This window comes from Entelurus aequoreus, linkage group LG03, assembly GCF_033978785.1.
Source record: "Entelurus aequoreus isolate RoL-2023_Sb linkage group LG03, RoL_Eaeq_v1.1, whole genome shotgun sequence".
In the NCBI taxonomy this organism is placed as follows: domain Eukaryota; kingdom Metazoa; phylum Chordata; class Actinopteri; order Syngnathiformes; family Syngnathidae; genus Entelurus; species Entelurus aequoreus.
Genome location: NC_084733.1, coordinates 23999193 through 24017491, shown reverse-complemented (window position 1 = coordinate 24017491; position 18299 = coordinate 23999193). Strand labels below are relative to the sequence as shown.

At 40.9% G+C, this 18299-nt stretch overlaps 1 protein-coding gene across 1 annotated transcript in view; it reads right to left on the bottom strand.

The window, feature by feature from the left end:
* Positions 1-1676: 1676 nt before the first annotated feature.
* ncmap (non-compact myelin associated protein) overlaps positions 1677-18299 on the bottom strand; it is a 40618-nt gene continuing 23995 nt past the window's right edge. Inside the window, exons 4-6 of the mRNA XM_062041511.1 lie at positions 8061-8158; positions 7855-7939; positions 1677-2536 (exon numbers count right to left, since the gene is read on the bottom strand). Of these exons, the coding sequence (XP_061897495.1) occupies positions 2266-2536; positions 7855-7939; positions 8061-8145 (441 nt within the window). The 5' untranslated portion in view covers positions 8146-8158 and the 3' untranslated portion in view covers positions 1677-2265. The remainder of the gene's footprint in view (positions 2537-7854; positions 7940-8060; positions 8159-18299) is intronic.

Sequence of the window (18299 nt, the reverse complement as noted above, 5' to 3'; positions counted from 1 at the left end):
GTTCACAAGTTAGTTAGTTATTTTTCTTGGTGCAATCGTGCAACATAAAACACATATAACACAGAATAGGAAACACGTAGAAGTGTACTTATTTTTAGCGCTAAATGTCAAAAAAAGTCAGTTGGCGACTTACCCAGCGTCACCATCGTAACAACTCCGGAACAGGCTGCGTTCAAGACAAATACTGCTACTAAGTGTTTTTTTTTATTTTTTATTTTTTTTATTAAATCAACATAAAAAACACAAGATACACTTACAACCAGTGCACCAACCCAAAACACCTCCCTCCCCCATTTACACTCATTCACACAAAAGGGGCTGCCTCTTTCTGTTATTAAACTTCTGGTTCCTACAATATAGATCAATACAGTCTGCAAGGGATACAGTCCTTGAAGCACACACGATTGTGTACTGCTGGTCCACTAACATTTTCATTAATTACTATTTTTTATGTAATTGTTTTTATATTGCTTTACTTTATTTTTTTTATTCAAGAAAAAGTTTTTTCATTTATTTATCTTGTTTTATTTTATTTTTTAAAAAAGTGTTTGCGAAACGTGTTTCAGAATCAGAATTCAGAATAGCTTTTATTGCCATTGTTTGAGAACGGGTTCACAAACTAGGATTTTTTTCTTGGTGCAATCGTGCAACATAAAACACATATAACACAGAATAGGAAATACAATGAACTGTAACTGAGCTATCAGATCAGATTTACACTAAATACTTGTTAACTTCAAAATTAATCAAATTGTGTTCCCTAATTTGAGTCTACTTAAGTGAAGGTGTGTGTTGCTGAGCCAGACCTGGACATAATCTGGACTGGACTTGGTTTTAAGAACCCTTAAACCTGGTCCGGTAAAGATAAATCACCAAAATGATTCCCGGGCGCGGCCACCGCTGCTGCTCACTATTCGGTGATGGGTCAAATGCAGAGAATAATTTCGCCACACCTAGTGTGTGTGTGATAATCATTGGCACTTTAACTTTAACTTAATAATGTCCTTTATTTTTGATTCAAGAAAAACATTTTTTATTTTTTTTTCTTGAATCAAAAATAAAATAAAATAAAAACAATTACATAGAAACTTGCCATTAATGAAAATGAGTCAAATGAACTGTTAAAGGTTAGTAGTGGACCAGCAGCACACACAATCATGTGTGCTTCACGGACTGTATCCCTTGCAGACTGCATTGATATATGTTGTAGAAACTAGAATATTTCCCTTTTGTGTGAATGAGTGAGAATGAGTAGGTTAGTGCACTAACTGTAAGTGTATCTTGTGTTTTTTTTTATGTTGATTTAATAATAAAACAAACATTAGTCGAATTTTGAATAGTCTGTAGTAAATGTATGTCGTTAATGTATCTTGTTTTGTTTTGTTTATTTTGCAACTGAATATGCTACTCTGCAAGGAAGTACTCGGCGTTGTTTTGGCGAAAAGTTGTCAGCAGAGGGCGCAATAACACAATTATTCCTTGTTAAGGCCTGATTTAAGCAACAATAATAATCAGATAAAATAAAATTATTTTCTTTTTCTTTTAAATTGTAATATTACTGCCTTTTTTTTACATCATGGCCAGGGGACTACAGGTGAAAACTAGCCTTCTGGCTAATTCTGGCTTTTTTAACCATGTGTAGTCATGTGTTTTATGAAATTGCATTGTCCCCTTTGAAATAAACTAATATAATCTAATCTGAAAGATGCCACACGTCAAAACATGCTGTTTGTTTAATTCCATCCAAAAATAATAGAAACAATACAAATGTATAGAGCGATGGAAATAAAGTGCAAAATAAGTTGGCATTCGGTACTTCAATGTATTGCAAAACAAATAAGTGATTGTGAAAAAAAAATGCTTGAAAGTATTTCCGATCCAAGAAAGAATGTGTGTGGGTCACAAAGCATCCAGGAGGCAGTATAAACAAGGTCATCTAACGTCATATTGTTTTTGTCTCTGCTCTTAAATTAATCCCACTGACTAACACAAGTGACGCCATGTTGAATACAGAAATGTTCACAGTTAAGACCAACATTGTCAAGAGTGTTTTCTTCATTGTGTGTCATGTGCACACATTTTGACATTGAAAAAAAAAAAGCAGCCTCATTTGTGTGTCTTCTCACATCCTTCATGATACTACGTGCCTACTTGGGGTGTTGTTTTGTTCACATTGCATGTTTTTGTCTGGCACTGACAAGATTAACACATTCAGTCGATTAAGGCCGTACGTCAGTCAATCAGGGGGTCCTATGGGACCCGATGCTATGTGTTTCCGGACGTATCATGGATGGTGACCACCGTGGAGCCGCTGTTGGTGCTGTACTGTTCTATGTGGTTGCCCTCTGCAGAGCTCGGCTCCGTTCTTGGGAGGTGAAAGCCGGTCTCTGAGCTGGGGTTTGAGTAAGGGAGGCTGCCTGACACGGAACTGACGCAGATGGTGTCCATGGGTATGATGTGGGTCGTGGACTGCGACAGCTTTTTAGGAGGCTTGGAACCCCCGCTGGACCCGAGGAGTCGGGACGTGTGGGTACGCCTGTTTCCAAGACAAAACCAATGGAACATAAGTTTTCTTTGCATCCATTATATACTTTTAGAAATGCAATGGGACGCTTTTATTTACAGTAGGATATCAAGCAGTTATCCCCACACTTTTCCTACTTTATTTACAAGTAACAAAGTCTACTAGCTAGTAGACTAATAGCCGTAAAAAAGGATTCTAGACAAAAAAAAGTGGCAAGTCACAGATTCATGCATGTGCAAAAAAAAGTTACTTGAGATGTGACGTTCGCGAACGAATCGAGTCTTTTGAACGGTTCTTTTAGGTGAACGATAATTCCAAAGAGAACCGATTTGCAGTTGCTTGTCGTTCGTTTGGGAACATGCAGATCAGGAGTCAAAGGAAACGTAGCATTTGGATTCACTTTTTATTTGTTTGTTTATTTTTTAGTTGGCTTAACTTTGTTGTTATTTTCTTTTCTTTTATTTATTTGGATTAATTTTTTATTCATGTATAAAATTAAAATGTTACTTTTTTTTCCCGATTCACTTTTTATTTATTTATTTTTATTCAATATTTATGTTTTATATTATTATCCATCCATCCATCCATCTTCTTCCGCTTATCCGAGGTCGGGTCGCGGTGGCAGCAGCTTAAGCAGGGAAGCCCAGACTTCCCTCTCCCCAGCCACTTCGTCCAGCTCCTCCCAGGGGATCCCGAGGCGTTCCCAGGCCAGCCGGGAGACATAGTCTTCCCAACGTGTCCTGGGTCTTCCCCGTGGCCTCCTACCGGTCGGACGTGCCCTAAACACCTCCCTAGGGAGGCGTTCGGGTGGCATCCTGACCAGATGCCCGAACCACCTCATCTGGCTCCTCTCGATGTGGAGGAGCAGCGGCTTTACTTTGAGCTCCCCCCGGATGGCAGAGCTTCTCACCCTATCTCTAAGGGAGAGCCCCGCCACCCGGCGGAGGAAACTCATTTCGGCCGCTTGTACCCGTGATCTTGTCCTTTCGGTCATAACCCAAAGCTCATGACCATAGGTGAGGATGGGAACGTAGATCGACCGGTAAATTGAGAGCTTTGCCTTCCGGCTCAGCTCCTTCTTCACCACAACGGATCGATACAGCGTCCGCATTACTGAAGACGCCGCACCGATCCGCCTGTCGATGTCACGATCCACTCTTCCCTCACTCGTGAACAAGACTCCGAGGTACTTGAACTCCTCCACTTGGGGCAGGGTCTCCTCCGCAACCCGGAGATGGCACTCCACCCTTTTCCGGGCGAGAACCATGGATTCGGACTTGGAGGTGCTGATTCTCATCCCAGTCGCTTCACACTCAGCTGCGAACCGATCCAGCGAGAGCTGAAGATCCTGGCCAGATGAAGCCATCAGGACCACATCATCTGCAAAAAGCAGAGACCTAATCCTGCAGCCACCAAACCAGATCCCCTCAACGCCTTGACTGCGCCTAGAAATTCTGTCCATAAAAGTTATGAACAGAATCGGTGACAAAGGGCAGCCTTGGCGGAGTCCAACTCTCACTGGAAACGTGTCCGACTTACTGCCGGCAATGCGGACCAAACTCTGGCACTGATCATACAGGGAGCGGACCGCCACAATCAGACAGTCCGATACCCCATACTCTCTGAGCACTCCCCACAGGACTTCCCGAGGGACACGGTCGAATGCCTTCTCCAAGTCCACAAAACACATGTAGACTGGTTGGGCAAACTCCCATGCACCCTCAAGGATCCTGCCGAGAGTATAGAGCTGGTCCACAGTTCCACGACCAGGACGAAAACCACACTGTTCCTCCTGAATCCGAGGTTCGACTATCCGGCGTAGCCTCCTCTCCAGCACACCTGAATAGACCTTACCGGGAAGGCTGAGGAGTGTGATCCCGCGATAGTTAGAACACACCCTCCGGTTCCCCTTCTTAAAGAGAGGAACCACCACCCCGGTCTGCCAATCCAGAGGTACCGCCCCCGATGTCCACGCGATGCTGCAGAGTCTTGTCAACCAAGACAGCCCCACAGCATCCAGAGCCTTAAGGAACTCTGGGCGGATCTCATCCACCCCCGGGGCCTTGCCACCGAGGAGCTTTTTAACTACCTCAGCAACCTCAGCCCCAGAAATAGGAGAGCCCACCACAGATTCCCCAGGCACTACTTCCTCATAGGAAGACGTGTTGGTGGGATTGAGGAGGTTTTCGAAGTATTCCCTCCACCGATCCACAACATCCGCAGTCGAGGTCAGCAGAACACCATCCTCACCATACACGGTGTTGATAGTGCACTGCTTCCCCTTCCTGAGGCGGCGGATGGTGGTCCAGAATCGCTTCGAAGCCGTCCGGAAGTCGTTTTCCATGGCTTCCCCGAACTCCTCCCATGTCCGAGTTTTTGCCTCTGCGACCGCCGAAGCCGCACACCGCTTGGCCTGTCGGTACCTGTCCGCTGCCTCAGGAGTCCTATGAGCCAAAAGAACCCAATAGGACTCCTTCTTCAGCTTGACGGCATCCCTCACCGCCGGTGTCCACCAACGGGTTCTAGGATTACCGCCACGACAGGCACCAACTACCTTGCGGCCACAGCTCCAATCAGCCGCCTCTAAAATAGAGGTGCGGAACATGGTCCATTCGGACTCAATGTCCAGCACCTCCCTCGTGACATGTTCAAAGTTCTTCCGGAGGTGGGAATTGAAACTCTCTCTGACAGGAGACTCTGCCAGACGTTCCCAGCAAACCCTCACAATGCGTTTGGGCCTGCCAGGTCTGTCCGGCATCCTCCCCCACCATCGCAGCCAACTCACCACCAGGTGGTGATCGGTAGAAAGTTCCGCCCCTCTCTTCACCCGAGTGTCCAAAACATGAGGCCGCAAATCCGACGACACAACTACAAAGTTGATCATGGAACTGCGGCCTAGGTTGTCCTGGTGCCAAGTGCACATATGGACACCCTTATGCTTGAACATGGTGTTTGTTATGGACAATCTGTGACGGGCACAAAAGTCCAATAACAAAACACCGCTCGGGTTCAGATCCGGGCAGCCATTCTTCCCAATCACGCCTCTCCAGGTTTCACTGTCGCTGCCAACATGAGCATTGAAGTCCCCCAGTAGAACGAGGGAATCACCCGGGGGAGCACTCTCAAGTACTCCCTCGAGTGAATCCAAAAAGGGTGGGTACTCTGAGCTGCGGTTTGGCGCGTAAGCGCAAACCACAGTCAGGACCCGTTCCCCCACCCGAAGGCGGAGGGAAGCAACCCTCTCGTCCACCGGGTTGAACTCCAACATGCAGGCTCTGAGCCGGGGGGCAACAAGAATTGCCACCCCAGCCCGTCGCCTCTCACTGCCGGCAACGCCAGAGTAGAAGAGAGTCCAGCCCGTCTCGAGAGAACTGGTTCCAGAGCCCTTGCTGTGCGTCGAAGTGAGTCCGACTATGTCTAGTCGGAACTTCTCCACCTCGCGCACTAGCTCAGGCTCCTCCCCCCCCAGCGAGGTGACGTTCCACGTCCCAAGAGCTAGGTTCTGTAGCCGAGGATCGGACCGCCAAGTGCCCTGCCTTCGGCTGCCGCCCAGCTCACATCGCACCCGACCTCTATGACCCCTGCTATGGGTGGTGAGCCCATTGGAGGGGGAACCCACGTTGCCTCTTCGGGCTGTGCCCGGCCGGGCCCCATGGGGACAGGCCCGGCCACCAGGCGCTCGCCATCGTGCCCCACCTCCGGGCCTGTCTCCAGAGGGGGGCCCCGGTGACCCGCGTCCGGGCGAGGGAAATCTGGGTCCATAGGTTTTATTTTTCATTGAGGTCTTCGAGCTGCTCTTTGTCTGATCCCTCACCTAGGACCAGTTTGTCTTGGGAGACCCTACCAGGGGGCATAAATCCCCCGGACAACATAGCTCCTAGGATCATTGGGACACGCAAACTCCTCTACCACGGTAAGGTGGCAGCTCAGAGAGGAGTTTTATATTTATATTATATTTTATATTATTAATAATTATTTAATTATTGTTCTTATTGTTTTTTTAAGCATACACACATACAAGTGGTTTAGAACTATTTTGTACTCACATTTTTTATTATGTGCTAGTTTTGTTGACTTTTTATGTACATATATAGATTTAATTATATTTTTTTATGGTAACACTTTAGTATGGGGAACATATTCACCATTCATTAGTTGCTTATTAACATGCAAATTAGTAACAGATTGGCTCTTAATTAGTCATTATTAAGTACTTATTAATGCCTTATTCTGCATGGCCTTATTATACAAGCAGTAAGCCATTAACTAAGAGTCTTCCCTCAATAACCTCAGAATTATTGCCTATTAGTAACCCTAACCCTAACCTTTATATGTTCCCCTCGTGTCCAAATAACTCAAAATTAAGTCTTTGTTACTTAAAATATGTTCCCCATACTAAAGTGTTACCTTTTTTATTTGTGTGTTTCCCACGTATTGTTAAAATGCTCTTGTGCTACAAAGTTTTTAGGTGGGGGGGGGGGGGGGGGGGGGGGGGGGGGGCATTTTAAAAAGTGAATAAAAAACAATAATATTATAAAGTGAGAAAATAGTCACTGCCAAAGCACAGGAATATGGCACCGCCTTATGGAATGTTTGCCACTAAAATACAAGAAATGTAAAATTACGGTCAATATTTCAAAATATTTCCTACCAATAGAGTGTAAATTGGTGTAAATGTTAAGAAAATGGAACGAAATACTGCAGAGGGCCCCACATTATCAGCACCAGGCAGCAATCTAGAATGCACCAAAAAAAATAAGAAAGACGTGCCTTGTTGATGCAGGAGTTACATTATATCACTGTAAAAATAAGCTAATGCCTACTGAAATGAAAATAACAAAACACTATCCTAACTCTAAAATTGACGGGAACGCCTCATGCAGCCTCACTAACTGGCATGCAAGTGTAAGAAGAAGTTAGCCCCCAAACATAGACTAAATAAATGCATTAATAACTAACACATTGAAAAACTTTAGACACGTATGCTGCATATTTGTAGCCTATTTATTGCTTTGTATGAATAATTCAGCACCTTCATGTCTAACTTATTGCATTTTGTTGGGTACTGTTGTTATAACAGTGCACTTAAAACAGTTACATGTTCCTCTTAACAGTTGCTGTCACCTGTGTGACAAAGGGCGACAAGATGACTTAGATGGTTGCACAGTACGTGTACACGTCTGTGCAATATTTGCATTCAACACAGGACATTATAGGACGTCTAGAAGCAACAACAAAGTGTCTCCACTCTAATTGGTTTGTTTCCCCGGGTTTATCGTTAGTGTGTTTGTTATCGTCGCTATGTGCTTTATAAAGGAATGCCGCCTTACTTGTTGTACGTCTTTAGGACAAGGAGCAGAATGGCGAGAATGATGATTATACCGATGACGATGACTGCAATCATAGCCCCAGAACCTGACATGCACAGACAACAAGCAAATATTCATTTTTCTTAACAGTGTCACTCACGGGCCAGCATTTTGTTTACGATTAAATGCACGTTGTGAGGAGGTGTGCTTGTAGAAGCAGGTCTTACTCTGGATGAGAATCTGATCTTTGGATTTGGTGACGCTGGAAGGTGATGTGGTGTTAATCTCTGGCGAGGAGGTTGAAGTTTGCATCTTCAGCGTTTACCTGCGCCGGCAAAAAGGAGTCGGTTAACTTGTGCGACTGCCGAATAAAGTTGGTTAATACATCACAGCAAATCATAGCAGTCTCCAGACAGTTCTAATGTGCAGTGCATCCGGTAAGTATTCACAGCACCTTTTCACCATTTTGTTATGTTATGGTTTTATTCCAAAGTGGAATAAATCCTTTTTGTCCACACAAGCCATGACATCGTCATGCCATTGTAATATATTATTCATCTGTAGTGCTATGATATTTTGCCAATATCATCACATTACACACTTAAATAGGAATTCCATACACATTAAAAATGCAAAAATATTTACTACCACATAACTATTTATTACTTAACTATTTAATGGTGAGCTCAGCTAGGATAGGAAAGGATTTACTTTATTTATCCCACAAGGAGGAAATAATGTGCACTGCAAAAACTGAAATCTAAGTAAGATTACATATCTCAAATAAGGGTGAAATTTTCTTATTTTCTGTCTGATAAGATAATTCTTCTCACTAAGCAGATTTTATGTTAGAGTGTTTTACTTGTTTTAAGGGTTTTGGTCCTAAATTATCTCAGTAAGATATTACAGCTTGTTGCTGAGATTTTATGACCTATATTGAGTAAAACATGCTTGAAACTAGAATATCAACTGTTGCAAAGCTGTGTCATTAACACTCACAAGTATAAAACTACTTTTTTAAAGTAATAATTTCTTACTTCAAGCATGAAAAAAAATCATGATGCCGAGCGCTTATCATTATGTCAAGATAATGGCACTAGCATTCACTTAATTTAAGAATATTTTTCAACATATCGAGCAAAAAGGTCTCATTTTTTTCTACCAAGAAAAGTGCACTTGTTATTAGTGAGAATATACTTATTTTAAGGTATTTTTGGGTTCATTGAGGTTAGCTAATTTTACTTGTTTTGGAAAGTCTTGACAAGTCAAATTTTCTTGTTCTATTGGCAGATAATTTTGCTTAGTTCAAATAAAATACCCCTAACATAAAATCTGCTTAGTGAGAAGAATTATTTTATCAGACAGAACATAAGCAAATATCACCCTTATTTGAGATATTTAATCTTACTTAGATTTCAGTTTTTGCAGTGAAGGTTCACAAAAAAGTATTAAAAGCACTGCAGAAGTCATGAAAAGTGCCACCTCTTGTTGCAGAGTCCCTATGGGGCCCAAACCAAAAGGCAAAAAAACACATGAAAACAAGAGGGAATCATCAAAAATACAATAAGAGGATACATAAGAACAAAGAGCTCCTGCAACCAGCAGCCACTACAGATACTGTTGACTCTAAACCTTTTTAGAGATGCTCAAAAAATCGAATCTGAAATGCAACTCTTGTTAATTCCAATTGTAAATCCATTCATATTTTTTCAAAAATTGATAAAAAAAAAATAATGTAAAAATCAATTTCTAAAAAGACATTCTTTAAGCCACCTCCGTGCTTACTCATGGCGCGTGCATGACATATTTTGGCGGACTAGAGGAGCTTTTGTAACCCGCAACCTGTTTTAAAAAGGTTTTAGTTTCTTTATTTTTTTAACCAAATAATACATTAGGGAAAATCGGTTTGAATCGAGATTCATGTTGAATCGAGAATCAATTCTGAATCAGAATCAAATGTTGAGTTGTTGTAAGATTCATGTCTCTATTTTTAAATATTTCATTCAGTTTTATTTGCTTTTATCAGCTATGCTTTTTGACCGATACAAACATGTTTATTCTCTTTTTAATGGACTGATTGATTGATTGTTTACTCAATGACATTCATTTAATGACTCACAGTATATTGGATGCTGCTGCAGCGACCTTGTGCAATAAAAGAAAAAGTCATGAAATTAATCGAAATAATAATTCACTAAAAATAATGATCTTATACTTGGTTTACAATGTACAACAATTCGATTAAATATTGTACATTTTAATAAATTATTGGACATTTTATATGGATATCATAATCATTTTTACAAAATAAAATGCAATTGTATCATAATGTGATATTTTTAAAGTGAGGTGTTTGCGCTGAAAAAATCGAATATATTATTATCAAACTGTGTACTGTATTTTTATTAAAAAAAGAAAAAAAATGTTGGTGGGAGCGTTATTTTAAGATTGAAGGAACTTTATAGTCATAGCAACACACATTAGATACATGGGATGAAACATAACAATTGAATTAAAACAGGATATAAATAGAGTAGGTTAAGTGGTTTTTAATCAAGTACCACCTCAGAAAACACCAGCAGTGTCGTAGTAGGCCTAAATATTCATTAAAAACAAGGCAGATGTTTATTTAACACGCATATTTAAAGGCCTACTGAAACCCACTACTACCGACCACGCAGTCTGATAGTTTATACATCAATGATGAAATCTTAACATTGCAACACATGCCAATACGGCCGGGTTAGATCACTAAAGTGCAATTTTAAATTTTGCGCGAAATATCCTGCTGAAAACGTCTCGGTATGATGATGCCTGCGCGTGATGTCGCGGATTGTAGAGGACATTTTGGGACAGCATTGTGGCCAGCTATTAAGTCGTCTGTTTTCATCGCAAAATTCCACAATATTCTGGACATCTGTGTTGGTGAATCTTTTGCAATTTGTTCAATGAACAACGGAGACAGCAAAGAAGAAAGCTGTAGGTGGGAAGCGGTGTATTTCGGCCGGCTGCAGCAACACAAACACGTAGCCGGTGTTTCATTGTTTACATTCCCGAAAGATGACAGTCAAGCTTTACCATTGGCCTGTGGAGAACTGGGACAACAGAGACTCTTACCAGGAGCACTTTGAGTTGGATATACAGACGCGGTACCGTGAGTATGCAACCATAATGTTGCCATAAGCATTTTGTTTAATTTGTATGTATAACGCAGTACGTAGCTGCGGCTTCCAAACATTTGATCGCTTGCCCGTACGTGCATGCCGCTATGTGCATGTCACGTACGTAACTTTGGGGACTTTGGGGAAATATATGTGCTGTATGAACTTTGGGGAGGTGAACAGTACTTTGGGCTGTGGGATTGAGTGTGTTGTGCGGGTGTTTGATTTGTATTGGCGGGTTATATGGACGGGAGGGGGGAGGTGTTTGTTATACGGGATTAATTTGTGGCATATTAAATATAAACCTGGTTGTGTTGTGGCTAATAGAGTATATATATGTCTTGTGTTTATTTACTGTTTTAGTCATTCCCAGCTGAATATCAGGTCCCACCCGCCTCTCACAGCATCTTCCCTATCTGAATCGCTCCCACTGCCCTTTAGTCCTTCACTCTCACTTTCCTCATCTACGAATCTTTCATCCTCGCTCAAATTAATGGGGAAATCGGTCCGAATCGCTCTCGCTGCTGGTGTAAACAATGGGGAAATGTGAGGAGCCTTTCAACCTGCGACGTCACGCTACTTCCGGTACAGGCAAGGCTTTTTTATCAGCGACCAAAAGTTGTGAACTTTATCGTCGATGTTCTCTACTAAATCCTTTCAGCAAAAATATGGCAATATCGCGAAATGATCAAGTATGACACATAGAATGGATCTGCTATCCCCGTTTAAATAAGAAAATCGCATTTCAGTAGGCAAGGCAAGGCAAGGCAACTTTATTTGTATAGCGCTTTTCATACACAAGGCAGACTCAAAGTGCTTCGCAGACAACAAAGTGAAATGAAAGAAAATAAAAGCAAAATTAAAATGCAGACAATAAAAATAAAAACAGTGCAGACGTTAAAAGTTAAAAGATTAAAAGATTTAGCTGAAAGCTAAGGTGAACATAAAAGTCTTCAGTCTAATTTTAAAAGTAGTCAGAGTTGGGGAAAGTCTGACATCTTCAGGAAGTTTATTCCAGCTATTTGTTGCATAGTGACTGAATGATGCTCTCCCTTGATTTGAGTTTACTCTTGGCTTTTAATACTTTTGTCCACTGTAACATTACACACAGTTTGAACAGTAACTGTTAGAATAATTGTATCTAAGTTATCACAAAAGTTTGTGTTTCAATGAGTTCCCAGAGAAGCAAAAACATGTCTTTTGTCACGTTCGGGACGCATGGTGATGCAGGATTTTTGTTCTCCCAAGATGCAAAGGACGAAAACCGGACAGGACTTGCAGGTAACGACATGATTTAATTATAAAATAACACAAAACTGGTACCAAAACAGAAAACAAACCGACAGGACGAGGTGCCGAGCGCACCGGAAGTGTGACTACTAGCAGGAGCTAGGAAACTAGAACAAACCTACGTGGCAGTCGCGGGATGCAAAACAAAGAAGCCAGACCGACTGACTGAGAAGGCAGGCTTTAAATAATAATGTCAATGATGACCAACAGGTGCGTGTCGGGAACCCCAGCGGCAGGTGAACGTAATAAGTTACTATGGTAACCAACTAAGAGGTGCATAAACAGGAACTAGAATGGGACCAAGACTAACAGAAAAAACACAAGTGACCCGAAAACCCAAACAGAATATGATCCGTGCAGCGGATCCTAACATCTTTGAACCTACCAAGAAGAAGGCTTGTAAAACTCCACTGTGTAGGGGGGAAGCAACATGAAGGTGTTCTGTTTCTTTTATGTATTGTAATCAACAGAAAGATATTGTCGTGACCCAAGAACTACAAAGCGGAGAGGAAGCAGGGTCTGACTCCCCTCCAGGCACCGCTTTTTTGAACTCTTTTACGAACCTCTTTTTGAACTCTTTTACGAACCTCTTTTTGAACTCTTTTACGACCTCTTTTTTTAACTCTTTTACGAACCTCTTTTTGAACTCTTTTACGACCTCTTTTTTGAACTCTTTTACGAACCACTTTTTGAATTATTTTACAAACCTCTTTTTTGACCTCTTTTACGACCTCTTTTTTGAACCGACCGTTTCTTTTGAACTGTTTTGTAATCAAAGGCGATGGCTGTTTACGACCCCGTCCATTTGGAAGCAGCTGTTGCCATGTGGTCAGGGAAGGTCCAAATAAAAGAAGGAGGCGTGCAATCTTTTGGCAGAGCGTGCTGAGACACTGTACAAGGGTACAGTGTCCATGCGTTTTTCCTCAAATTGAGCCAAATTTAATTCTGTCTCTGTTTAGTTCCTTGCTTCTTGTCTCGTTTAATTGATGTCACCAGTGTTTGAACCTGACAGTAACAATGTGTTTAAATATCGGAAAATAAAACACTTTACTTTAATCAAGTGATTCTTTGGCGTACCACTAGATGGAACCCGCGTGCCACAGTTTGAGAATCCCTGGAGTAGGTTCCAGATAGCATAGGTCAGTGGTCTTCAACAGGGGGTCCGTGAATCCTTGACCCCTAGGGGGTTTGCTCTTTCCACATTTTGGGTTGCCGACCAAGGAATCACATGATTAAAGTACAGTGTTTTATTTTCCTATATTCAAACACAGTGTTACTGTTCAAACTGTATCACAGTGGCCAAAATAGTAAATATACTTGTTCAATAAAACCCTTGACTTGTTTTTAATGAATACGTAGGCCTATTACGCTACTGTATTTTGATGTTGGTCATAATGGTGGTACTTGGAGAGCCGAGTTTTTTCTGTGGTGGTACTTGGTGAAAACATTTTGGGAACCACTTTTTTTTCCAACAGGTCACATGAAGGAAGGTCACATGTTGATACGTAAAGGAGTGGGTTGGAACCAGAACAAATATAGAGTACACATCAGACTATAAAGTACAGAACATTTTTAGCGCACCTTCATGTTTCCAAACGTTAATCATAAGCTTCCATGCTGACTAGACCGGAACAACACAGTTGTCATGATGGGAGTTCCTTGTCCTCTTTTTTTTCCACACGCACAACAAAATATTTCTGATGACTCACCCAAGTGTGACTACAGCACAATAAGTATTTTTTATCGCTACAGGCGGTCCTTATACTAAAACGAGTTGCGTTTGTGTGTACAGTACAAGTAAGTGGGGAACTAATACCTGTACCGTAAATCAGCCGTTCTTTACCTTTTTGACCTCGGGCCCCAACTTTTCCACTACAGAGGGCCCCACTCAAATAATATTAACACTGAATGAGTAATCTTACTTTTGATTTGATTTATATGCAGTAATTAAAACTAACTTACTTATTTATAAACCTCAGGCTTAGGTCAGGCTGATTGGAAAAATAAGATTAACCATATATAGTGCATAAGAAGGGACTCGTAAATAACTGACACAAATACATTTACATATACAATTATGTTGTGCTAAAATAAAAACTAATTTAATAATAAATGTTTCTTAACTAAACTGTCAATAAAATTACAGCTTCATCACTTTAGTCATAATTTAAGAAACATTCTCTTTGACTTTAGCTCCAGACTTTCTCTGTAAATTTGATATTGTCATTACTGCCCATAGTACATAATGATGGATATAGAGAACATACAAACCCTTTATTTATTGAATCAAAAATATTGAAATTCAACGATTTGGTGCATTTGCAAACAGCTAAAAGTATGTACAAAGCAAACTATAACCTGCTACCCAAGAATGTACAACACTTCTTCTCAACAAAAGAGGAGAAATATAACCTTAGAGGAAAATGTAATTCAAAACATTTGTATGCACGTACAACACTTTCAAACCTTTAGCATATCCGTATGTGGGATTAAATTATGGAATGGATCAACTACAGAAATCAAACAAAGCACCAATATGATTCAGTTTAAGAGACTGTTCAAACTACAGGTGTTCACAAAGTACACAGAACAATAATTATGATGAACATCTTGAACCTTTTTTAAAAAATTTGTTTACGTACTATGGTATATTATGTATTTATGTATTCACTGTTCTGCTATAGAGAACAAGGAAATGGGATAAAATTGCTATGGTATGAAAAGGGGTAGGATTAAATAAACTCAGCTTCTTCCTACTCCTTTTCAGACGTGCTGTACTGAAACAACTGGAATTATGTGATGGGAAATTAAATGGGAAATGGGCTATACTTGTATAGCGCTTTTCTACCTTCAAGGTACTCAAAGGGCTTTGACACTATTTCCACATTCACACACACACACACACACACACACACACACACACACACACACACACACACACACACACACACACACACACACACACACACACACACACACACACACACTGATGGCGGGAGCTGCCATGCAATGCCCTAACCACGACCCATCAGGAGCAAGGGTGAAGTGTCTTGCTCAAGGAAAACAACGGACGTGACAAGGTTGGTAGAAGGTGGGGATTGAACCAGGAACCCTCGGGTTGCTGGCACGGCCACTCTCCCAACTGCGCCACGCCGTCCCTGATGCGTTACATTGTATCGCATGCATGTTCGAAATAAACTAAAACTAAACTGAACTGAACTGAACAAGTGAGGGAAAAGTGTACTACACATACGGACCTAGGCTGAGAATTTTTTTTTTTTTTTGGCGGCCCTGTTCGGGGAGCTCGAGGCCCAACAACGGCTGTATGGTTAAGAAACACTGACCTGAATGACACCCTAATAACCACTGAAGTCACAGAAAACATGGAGTACAAAATGGATATAAAAACACTGCAATACAAATATTAAATACAAAAAATGACTTGTAATCCTCACTCTATGTAGTCTTGCACACTAAAGGAAGGGAGAGACCGGTAAAGTCTCAATAATGACACCACCATGCCGCTAATAGTTAACATTGTCCATTTAATGGTAAATTTCACTTGTTGAAATCTCTCCCCTTGCTTTCTGCAATGTCAATCTGACCATGTCTAATTGCACTTTCCTTTTCTTCATCAGAAGAGTCTTCCTCACAGCCGGGAGACACCATAGAAGTTAAAGTTAACGAACAAAATGGATGTTGTCCTTCGTCAGTGTCACAACTCAACTACTGTAGTTTTCTATGTCTTTTTGTACAAACAGTTGTACCTCAACTTACCGGCTGAAGTGGTTCATAACTCAAAACACTTGTATCTCAAATCAACGTTGCCCATTGAAATAGATTAAATCAATCTAATTGGGGCTCGGCCAACCCAAAACAGCCCAATTTTAACATGTAACATGCCTTTTCAAAATAAAAACAAACTTTTAGATCATAAATCTTGTATTAAAACAAAACAGAACGTACTACAGTATTTTATGAAGTAATGTAATAATAATGTATAGTAATTACATACATACAATAATAAGCAATACATAGTGGATTATTTTGTGAAAAGAAATTCTTTTTTTGTGCGACATGGACAGGAAAAACTATTGGAAAAAAAACAAAAAACGTATTAAATACTAAATACTGACTTATTTTGTCCATATAAATTATTTATTTATTCGAACGACATGACCAGAAAAATAATCTATATCTAATAATGCATATTTAATTTTTTTGTGAAAATAAATTATTTATCTGTGCGAAATGACCAAGAAAACTAATTGAGAAAATAAAAATAATTTACAGTTACAATAATTATGTGTAAGTTATCACACAACTATTATGCTTAAAGGCCGTTGCTATAGTTATTATCAATAGCGCTGAAGTTGTACTTTTCTATCTGTGCAAAGCGAGTCGTCTCGTACCAGTGTTTGTTTCCAGAATCGGCCTGCTGACTGCCAAGGGCGAACATCGAGTGCTGTGACGCAGACAGAGCAGAGACAGGGCAATATCACGAGTGTCAGCACATTTGCATTTCATTAATAGTCATATATTGCGTCTAACTGGGGCTGGTGAGATTACCCCCTTCCTTCAGCAGCAGCTTCAGTGATGTAACCAGGGACCTCCCAAATGAATAGAGGAGCAGGTGGTCAGGATTTTAGAGCGTAGTTTGGATCTGTAACTAGAGCACAGCCCAGTAACTTCTCTCCTCATTGAGCAAATTGTAACTCTGTCTCTGTGTGATTCCTTGCTTCTTGTCTGTTTAATAGATGTAATCAGTGTTTAAACCTGACATTTACATTGAATGAGTTTTTTATAATACAAACCCCGTTTCCACATGAGTTGGGAAATTGTGTTAGATGTAAATATAAACGGAATACAATGATTTGCAAATCATTTTCAACCCATATTCAGTTGAATATGCTACAAAGACAACATATTTGATGTTCAGACTGATAAACTTTTTTTTTTTTTTTTGCAAATAATCATTAACTTTAGAATTTGATGCCAGCAACACATGACAAAGAAGTTGGGAAAGGTGGCAATAAATACTGATAAAGTTGAGGAATGCTCATCAAACACTTATTTGGAACATCCCACAGGTGAACAGGCAAATTGGGAACAGGTGGGTGCCATGGTTGGGTATAAAAGTAGATTCCATGAAATGCTCAGTCATTCACAAACAAGGATGGGGCGAGGGTCACCACTTTGTTAACAAATGCGTGAGCAAATTGTTGAACAGTTTAAGAAAAACCTTTCTCAACCAGCTATTGCAAGGAATTTAGGGATTTCACCATCTACGGTCCGTAATAACATCAAAGGGTTCAGAGAATCTGGAGAAATCACTGCACGTAAGCAGCTAAGCCTGTGACCTTCGATCCCTCAGGCTGTACTGCATCAACAAGCGACATCAGTGTGTAAAGGATATCACCACATGGGCTCAGGAACACTTCAGAAACCCACTGTCAGTAACTACAGTTGGTCGCTACATCTGTAAGTGCAAGTTAAAACTCTCCTATGCAAGGCGAAAACCATTTATCAACAACACCCAGAAACGCCGTCAGCTTCGCTGGGCCTGAGCTCATCTAAGATGGACTGATACAAAGTGGAAAAGTGTTCTGTGGTCTGACGAGTCCACATTTCAAATTGTTTTTAGAAACTGTGGACGTCGTGTCTTCCGGACCAAAGAGGAAAAGAACCATCCGGATTGTTATAGGCGCAAAGTTGAAAAGCCAGCATCTGTGATGGTATGGGGGTGTATTAGTGCCCAAGACATGGGTAACTTACACATCTGTGAAGGCGCCATTAATGCTGAAAGGTACATACAGATTTTGGAGCAACATATGTTGCCATCCAAGCAACGTTATCATGGACGCCCCTGCTTATTTCAGCAAGACAATGCCAAGCCACGTGTTACATCAACGTGGCTTCATAGTAAAAGAGTGCGGGTACTAGACTGGCCTGCCTGTAGTCCAGACCTGTCTCCCATTGAAAATGTATGGCGCATTATGAAGCCTAAAATACAAC